The sequence below is a fragment of the Fukomys damarensis genome, unplaced genomic scaffold (genome assembly GCF_012274545.1).
Source record: "Fukomys damarensis isolate Sample0158 unplaced genomic scaffold, DMR_v1.0_HiC HiC_scaffold_13, whole genome shotgun sequence".
Classification (NCBI taxonomy): domain Eukaryota; kingdom Metazoa; phylum Chordata; class Mammalia; order Rodentia; family Bathyergidae; genus Fukomys; species Fukomys damarensis.
Window position 1 is genome coordinate 9,626,131 of NW_022900925.1, and position 9,047 is coordinate 9,635,177.

Below are 9,047 nucleotides of genomic sequence, written 5' to 3' on the forward strand. Positions count from 1 at the left end.
GGTGGAGGGTCGGGCCCCAAGGCCCGAGCGTTGGTCCCCCGACCCCCGGCGCCTGCTGGGGCCCTCCGAGAGAGCACGGGCCGAAGCACTGGAATGAAATACAGGTATGGGTTGGCCGGGCGGCCCGCCTATCCGCTCCTCTTTCGGGACCCCTGAGGCGTCCCGGGATGGTCGCCAAGACCCCTTCAAACTTCGCTAAAAAGGTCCCCGTTCATTCCACCTCTTCTCGTCACTGGTACTTCCCAACTTGGTCCCTTTCTTGATCTTGTCAATTACCCCAACTATGATAGGATCAAGTTTACCAAGGTTGACCAAGTCCTGTCAGACCCAGGGGATGCCTCTTGAGCTTCCCTCTCATTGCTAGGAAGGCGGGGGAAGCGCGGAAATTCCAGTCTGCGTCCCAATGGAGTGTCCTTGGGTCGGCGTCCTGGGCTGAGGAGTGAGGCAAACAGCTTCTCACTAAGATCTGCTAGGGCGCCTGACCCAGATACTGCCCCTACCTGACTTGAGCCCCCCCCCCCCGTCTCCTGCGACCGTTCCAGGGTGGGAGCAGGAAGAAGGTGGGATGGACTACATCTTTCATCCTCATGCAGAGGGACAGGGACTGGGTGGGGAGGAAGGTGGAAATTTGTCTTTATCTCAGAGAACTGTGGGCCAGGGGCTCCCAGAACTCTCAGTTGGGGGTAAAAGGAGGGGCTCCTACTTGGAGGTAAGCCAAGGTTACTAGTCTGACATGACTTTTTCAAGTGAAGAATCTGATCTCTATGTGGCAGCCCTGATTAGGAAACTGAGCTGACTACTTGGGTAAGGGGCCCTTGGGAGGAGGAGGAGGGGGCTCCCTCATTCAAAACAGTCTTCATAAGCCAACAAGAGGCAGTGGAGAGGGCAAGACTTTTCTTTCACACTTTCCTCCAGCTCTTCTTTGCTGGAGGCTCATCCAGCCAGCAACCCTTGACTGTCTTGAGTGCCTGAACTTGACTTGGTTTACTCTTCCACTCACACTCTCTGATGAAGGGTTTCTTCTCACACTCATCACAGCCAACCACACTCCTGAAAGCCCCCTATACTACATATCCCAGAGGTGATTCAAGCACAAGACAAGACCTCAATGAGCAGAAAGACAAACCAGACAGTACATCTTCAATGTCATAGGAGGAGAGGCATTGAACAGTGGCTCCACAGGAACGGTTGCTTATTTGTTCACCTGTTCTTTCAGCACTGTTTCTAGGGCCTCTGTTACAGAGATAGTACCACCCAATTCTGTAGGCTCACCAAGTCTAGTTTCTTTGGACTGAGCACCCTGGTGGCTTCTCAGTCTGGAAGGAAAGGAGCTAGGGCTGGAAAGCCCTAATGTAGGTGCCAACCTTTTCTGCTGCTTCTGTATCCTGCAGGAACCTAGGGAAGTCTGGTCTTCGGGTGTCCTGTCTTGGCCTAGGTGAGTCAGACTAGGAATTAAGGGAAGGGGGCATTCTTTCACAGGATGCATCCCACAGTTCTCATGTACCTGGCTTTTCTCTTGCAGGTACCTGGGTGACATTTGGCTCTCAGATCTCAGATGAGGTATAAATGATGGGTCTTAGAAGTAGGGGTGGGGTGGGGCAGGAATCAGAAAAATGAAAATGGGGTCTGGGGATTTAGCGTAGTGGTGCCGTGTGGTGACTGCCTCAAAAGTGCAAGGTCCTGAATTCTGTCCCTGGTACCAAGAGGAAAAGAAAAGAAATATGGACCTGGAAAGGAGTTTGAACAACAGCCATGGGGAACAAAAGATCTGAAGTTGGAGGATGGAAGAAAGGGAAAGAATGTGGAGATCAGGGCTGAGGTCCCATGGGTTAGAGTGCAGTGAGGGAGGCAACTGAGGGGCTGTGGTTGATGTTCAACTCTTTCTCTCCCCTCCCTAGACAGCAGAGGATGTGCTGACAGTAGCCTATGAGCATGGTATAAACCTGTTTGACACCGCCGAAGTGTATGCAGCAGGAAAGTAAGGACTGGGGTGAAAGCTGTTACATTTGGAGGGCTGAGTGAACATCAGAGATTCTTGTTTCCCTCTAAAGAATCCCTGGAATTCTTGGAACACTTAAGGTCCAACCTTTCAATTTATGGGTCCCTGAAGTATTATGGGAGTTGTAATCCCATCAGTTCCTCTCTGGTTTAGGGGTCAACAGGCATACTATATAGTCACATTAAATAAAACCAAAAATATAACTTGGGCAACAGTTATTTACAACTATTTTCAGATTGCATAGCTGGACTTTCAAATATACCATACAAATTTGGCTGCAGGAGTAGCCAAAACCTAGGATAACCAACCCCACCTCTTCTCCATCTGGCAAACACTTCTGCTTATCTTCAAGACTTGGTCCCAATATCAGCTCCTTCAAGAAGCCTTTGCCTACTGGCCTGCCTTGCAAGCGCAAAGACCTGAGTTCAATCCCCAGTACCAAAAAAAAAAAAAAGAAGCCTTTGCCTAACTTCTCAATGTTGGTCACCATGCCCCATAAACTTCCATAGCACTTTATATTGCCTGCTGACACACAATTACATACTGAGTTATATACCCATATTTGCTGCTTTATTCAGGACTTATCCCTTCACAGAATTTGACTTGATCTCCAAGTACCTCCACAGAACCTAGTACAGAGCAGACACTCCTTATAGTATGGAATCAACATGCTCTCAAAAAGTGCATTCTGTACAGGTGAAGTGCCACATGCCTGCAATCCCAGCTACTTGGGAGGTTGAGGCAAGAGCATTCCATGTTCAAGGCCAGCCTGGTATTTAGGGAAAATAAAATAAAATAAAATGGCTGGGTATGTAGCTCAATAGTAAAGTATTTGCCTAGCATATACAAAGTCCTAAATTCAATCCCCAATGCCAGGGTGGTGGTGGGGGTGGTGGGGTGGTATACTTTTAAGTGGTTAAACAAACAGACAGGAGATACACAAGATTAAATGATAGGAAACCTCTCGGTCCTAGACCTTCATAACAATTTAAGACTTGTCTCAAGTTAGCTCATAATTACAAATAAGATGCTCAAGAATTGAGGGACCAATTTTATGAAAGTTGATAAGGACTAACTGTGGCAATCAGAACATTTTATGGGTGGGTTAGAATCCAAGATGAGTTTAGAAGGATGGGTGGGATTTTGCTGAGGCTTAGAGAAGGGAGGATGACAACCAGACAAGACAGTCTTCCCAGTCTTCACTAGTCTGTCCTTCTGTGGCCATCCTATTCTGTCCCTTTAGTACCTATAGGTCTTGGTACAAAGTTGATGCACAGCAAGTATTTGTTGAATGAATGAATGAAGCTAGGAGCGGTGGTAGATTCCTATAATCCTAGCACTCTGGGAGTCTGAGGCAAGAGGATCAAAAGTTCAACCCAAATCGGGGCAACTTAGTGAGATCCTGTCTCAAAATAAAGAATTTAAGGGCCAGGAATTTAGCTCAGTGCCACCATGCCTGTCTTGCAAGTGCAAAATCCTGAGTTCAATCCCTAATACCAAAAATATAAATAAAAGTTTTTTTTAAATTAAAAATTTAGGGCCAGGGATTTAGCTTAGTGGTTCCACCGCCTACCTCACAAGCGCAAGGTCCCAAGTTTGATTCCCAATACAAGGAAAAAAAATTTTTTTTTAATTTAGAAAAGGACAGGGATACGGCTCAGTGTGAAGGCTGTGGGTTCAACTCCCAGTACTGACAAAAAAATGAGTGAATGATAACTATATGACTACACCCTAGCTCCAGAAGCTTCTCTTATTTACTCCAAAATGAAGCTGAGAACCCAATTTAGCTCTGTTTTACAAGGAGCAAAAGTGAGGAGGAAGAGGGGAAAAAAACAATGTACCTTTTGGGGTCAGTGCCTTTGCATGTCTTTCTTCCAGGGCTGAAAGGACCCTAGGCAACATTCTCAAGAGCAAAGGTTGGAGGTGAGACTTTTGGGGGGTTGTTGGACACATAATCACCCAAATTTCCTTTTGTTGCTGGTTCTCCTGTTTCTCTTTTTCCAGGCGATCAAGCTATGTTATCACCACCAAGATTTTTTGGGGAGGACTGTAAGTGTCTGCCCCATTACAATTGAGAAGGCCCAAAAAAATGTGTGTATGAGCTGGGTGTGGTGGCACACACCTGTAATATCAGCACTCCAGGAGGCTGAGGTGGGAGGATTGGAAACTTGAGCCCAGCCTGGGAAATTTAGGGAGACTTTGTCTCAAAATAAAAAATAAAAGAGGTAGGGATGTAGCTCAGCACAAAGGCTGAGTTCAATTCCTAGTACAATTAACCAACCAATTATGAATGTATATGAGGTAGGGATGGGGAGGGGTTCTAGAGGGGAGCCAGGTGTTACGTGGGAGGACTCTTTAGTATCTCGGTTCCTTATGGCTCCAGACCAGCCCTGATCACCTCTATTTGTCACATCTCATCTTTGACTTACCTCCCTCCAGGGCAGAAACTGAGCGAGGCTTAAGCCGAAAACACATTATTGAAGGTGAGATTTAGAAACACTAGAAACCTGAATGACTAGGCATGGAAGCCAGAGGAGTGGGGAACATTTTCTGAAGCTCTGAATTGGAGAATTTAGGTGGCCATGCCGAGAGTAAAGTTTGAATTATTAGTAAATTGAAGCTGAGTTTCTCACCTTCCTCTCCTCACTCCCACTTCCAGGCTTGCGAGGATCCCTGGAGCGTCTCCAGCTGGAATACGTGGACATAGTCTTTGCCAGTCGCTCAGACCCTAACAGTCCTATGGAGGGTAAAAGTAGCACTCCCAAACCTCAGAGCCCTTCAAAACTGGGCATTTCCTCAAACCCTCAGCAGGAAGCCATCCCCACCCCAATACCTCCCAAGCTCCACAGCAGAGGCTTAGACACAAAGATTTAGGGAGAGGGGCAAAGAACAGATTTAAACCTCTCTGGCTGCACAAAGATGCCTAGGGTCTTGGCAGGGCAGGCTGAGGCCTGCAGATCTGGAGTCTTAAATGCCAGGGGTTTGACGGTGAGGCTGTCCCTCTCCTGTGTGCCTAGAGATTGTGCGAGCCATGACCTATGTCATCAACCAGGGCCTGGCCCTCTACTGGGGGACATCCCGATGGGGGGCTTCAGAAATCATGGTGAGTATGTGACCCCACTCCCCCTGTCCCACAACTGGCTCTGACTTTTTACATGGCCACTCCAAACCCCACCACACTGGGGGAGGGGGCAAGGAAGAAAATGCATGGAATGCTCTAACCCTAGTCTCTTCCCCATCCTAACCTAGGAGGCCTACTCCATGGCCAGGCAGTTCAATCTAATTCCTCCTGTGTGTGAACAAGCAGAGCACCACTTGTTTCAGAGGGAGAAGGTGGAGATGCAGCTGCCTGAACTCTACCACAAGATTGGTGTGCAGATCCTCCTCCCTACCCCTCCATCTCCTCCATGGCCCAGGTCCCTTTCCCATACCTACTCCTTTTTCTCTTAGGAGTTGGCTCAGTCACTTGGTCTCCTCTGGCCTGTGGCCTCATTACTAGCAAGTATGATGGGCGAGTCCCAGATACCTGCAGGGCCACCATCAAGGTGAGATTTCGGGTCTCAGGATGGCAGGGCCAAGCTATATGGACTGCTGTATGTGGAATTGGAAGCTGGGCCTTTTGCTGATTCTCCTTGACATCCAGGGCTACCAGTGGCTCAAGGATAAAATGCAGAGTGAGGATGGTAAAAAGCAACAAGCCAAAGTCCTGGACCTTCTCCCCATCGCCCACCAGCTAGGCTGCACTGTAGCCCAGCTTGCTATTGGTGAGACACTGCTAGTTCTGGACACTTTGAAGGCCCTGTCTCTCCTGGAGACTTCCCAAAACTATCAAGACTATCCCTAGAGAGAACCCGGTTCTTCAGAGATACTTCTGAGGTCTGTGTGCTCACTGCTGCCCATGAGTTCTTTTTATTTTTTCCCTCTTTATCTTCCCTCTTCTGGTTCCAGCCTGGTGTCTCCGCAGTGAGGGTGTCAGCTCTGTCTTGCTGGGGGTGTCAAGTGCAGAGCAGCTGATGGAACACCTGGGTGCCCTACAGGTAAGCTGGGGACTTAAGAGGCAGAGCCCATCCCAGCCCCTACCCCAGGAGTAAATGCTGTGCTGTCACAGTCTTTACTTTGCCTGCTAAAGGACCACGCCACAAGGCCAGGCAGGAAGCACTGCTGAGATTCTTTCTTTCCAACCCCCGTCCCTACCCTCTGACTGTGGCGCTTCCCTGGGCCCTGGAACTCCAAGCCTTTTCCAGTGGCTCGGTAGGGCCTGCCCTGTCCACCACCTTTCCTGTTGCAGGTATTGAGCCAGCTGACGCCGCAAACGGTGATGGAGATAGACGGGCTCCTGGGGAACAAATTGCATTCCAAGAAATAGTCCTTCGTGGGGCGTAGAGACCCAGTACAAGTCGCTGCACCCGTCCGAGGACCACCTCCCCAGTCCCCCTATCCTGTCCTTCCCGAAGCGGCCAGAGCCAGGGTGGCCCCGCCTACTAACGAGTCCCGGCTTCGAGTAGTGCTGCGCATGAACAAAGCCATATCCTTTCGCAGTGGGGCTTGAGAGAAAGTAGTCCACCCGCCCCCTGCTGCGTCCTTGTAGGTCTTCTTGCTAATCGGTAATGAGCTACGGGCCGTCCCCACGCTGACTTTTGGGCTTGCTCCTTGCTCTCCTCTCCCTATTGCCGAGGCCCAGAAAAATCCCAACAGATACAAGAAACATGCAGGGTCAGGGATTTAGCTCAGTGGTTCTGCTTCCTGCCTCGCGAGTACAAGGTCCGGAGTTTGATCCCCGGTACAAAAAAAAAAAAAGAAGGAAGGAAAGAAAGATTCAAAGTACCTCAAAAATGGCCCTTGAGGGCCGGGGATTTAGCTCAGTGGTCTCTGCCTGCCTCTCACAAACTCAAGAACCAAGTTCGATCCCTGCTCCCCTCCCCAAAAAAATCTGAAAGAAAAGACCCTTGAACTGTGATGGCATAAGAATCAAATAAGTGAGTTGTGATGTCATCTGGGACAAACGAAATGGGTCTTTACATTATTGAATAAAAGGAAGCCAGGCTGGTCCTGGCAAGAAGTAAATAACTTTTGCAAAACTAGATCCGTGCCTGCACCTCCCAACCTGGGGGAAGAAGAGGACTTAAATCTAGAACTAGTTTAATACCTTGTTCTTTCGGAGAGCAAGTAGGGTTGGGGAATACAGTGACATAACATTGACCTACACAGAGGGAAATGTGATAGCAAATGTACAGCATGGGCTGGCAAAAGTGGCCAGGGTGGCCTTAGCACCAAGTTGTATAGTGCTTTGCAGAAATTAGTGGGTCTTTTGGTTACCAGCGGAAATATGGGGTTGACCAATCAAGGTCTGAGGGCAAACTTTTGAGCCTCGAGCTGGACTTCCTACCTGGCAGTGGAGGACTGCAGTCTACTGTCTGGCAATAACCCAAAGCAATAATGATGTCTCTTCTACTGTAAGACTTCCCAGGGAACTGTAAATAAAATCTCAGCTTGATCCTCATGGTGTCTGAAATTACAGGGGACTGAGAGATTATAGTTACGCTCACATACTGGTCCTCTTGCTCCCAGTCATTAGAAAGCTCTCTGCACTAGTTTTTCTCTCCATTCACCTCAGTGACTCAGAATAGGGCAGTTGGTCACTGTTCTCAAGGACTTAGGCACCAAGTATTCCCAGGACTGGGTCTTCTCCCCACCTTCTTTAGAACCTAGTGATCTAACTTTCTAGTTTTGCTGCTCAGCCTATGGAAGACTCAGCTGTCTGATACTCTTGGTCTTGTTGTCTTTAAAGGTATATTAGCCATACTTCTTCCCTGTTTTGTACTTCCTTTCCTCTGGCCTGATATATGCATGCCAAGCAACTATTTGAGTAGTTTTCTCATGGCTGGGAGAGGCTGTTCTGAGGCTGAGCATTTCCAATTTGTTGAAGAGAGGGAAAGTTCAGACCTGTCTCTGACAGAGGGGATAGAGAGAGAGAGAGAGAGAGAGAGAGAGAAAGGAATTACAAATTTAAAAGGAGAAAGGAAAACCAGTAAAAATCAGAGGGTGTGTAGGTCTCAGAAAGGCAAAATCAAATTGGGACTTCAGATACTGTCCCAATTTTTTTCCCCAAAGGACTCATTTCCTGGGTGGGTGGAAAGTTACGACCTTCAGAGATCACAAGGCAGAGAGGTTGAGCTCTGCCTTCCTTAAATACAACTTTACCATCTCCCTTCTACCCCTTCTCATCCTGCCTTGATCTTGAAGGTAGGAGCACAGAGTAAAACTAATTTCCAAAAGAGAAAACCCAGCAGCATGCCATTTACTGGATGAGCAACCAACATGATAAACTAATGAATACTTACATCTGCCCAATCATCTCCCACTCATTTTGGAAGACTGTGGAGGAAACAAAGAAGTAAAATGTATGACTAAACCATGATTAGTTGTCCTGTAACAAACATACAAAAATTATCAATTCAAAATATTTATCCTCAAGCTGGGCGTGGTGGTGCACACCTGTAATCCCAGCACTCGGGAGGCTGAGGCAGGAGGATCACTGTAAATTCGAAATCAACCTGGGCTGCATTGTGAGTTCCAAATCAGTCTCAATTACATAGTCTCAAAAAACAAAACAAAACAAAATTATCCTCTTTTAATGTCCTCTTGAAGGGTTATGCACTTCTTCTAATGCTGCATCTCCCATTGTTTAACATTTTAAAAAACTTTTAGATGCCTTCAAAGCAGTCTAGAAGCCCTTTTATTTTTTTAAATTATTTGTTTTTTTTGTTTTGTTTTGTTTTTTCAGCTTTGAGTTTATTGGTACATTTTAGGGATACAGTACAGTTACATTCATTGTTGGGATCTTGTACCTCTACATGACAAGTCTTGATTCTCATTTTTTCCCCTTACCTCTGCCCTCCCTTCACCCTCTCCTCCCCTCCCCATCTACAAATACTTTATTTTCATCTTTTCATTCTCTCACATTTTTTTCTTTTCCCTTTTTACTCTTCCCCTACCCATCCCACCTTCCCTACACCTTTAGCTCCTTTCTTCCCATTTCTAAATGTCA

General features: G+C 47.4%; 1 protein-coding gene across 1 annotated transcript in view; it reads left to right on the forward strand.

Moving 5' to 3' along the window:
• Positions 1–7,506, forward strand: part of Kcnab3 (potassium voltage-gated channel subfamily A regulatory beta subunit 3) — an 8,042-nt gene extending 536 nt beyond the window's left edge. Inside the window, 14 exon segments of the mRNA XM_033762805.1 lie at positions 1–104; positions 1,392–1,435; positions 1,523–1,560; positions 1,899–1,978; positions 3,878–3,922; positions 4,004–4,048; positions 4,439–4,482; positions 4,659–4,745; positions 5,017–5,102; positions 5,249–5,369; positions 5,450–5,544; positions 5,643–5,763; positions 5,948–6,036; positions 6,288–7,506. The exon segment at positions 1–104 is cut by the window's left edge and continues 56 nt beyond it. Of these exon segments, the coding sequence (XP_033618696.1) occupies positions 1–104; positions 1,392–1,435; positions 1,523–1,560; positions 1,899–1,978; positions 3,878–3,922; positions 4,004–4,048; positions 4,439–4,482; positions 4,659–4,745; positions 5,017–5,102; positions 5,249–5,369; positions 5,450–5,544; positions 5,643–5,763; positions 5,948–6,036; positions 6,288–6,365 (1,077 nt within the window). The 3' untranslated portion in view covers positions 6,366–7,506.
• Positions 7,507–9,047: the final 1,541 nt, after the last annotated feature.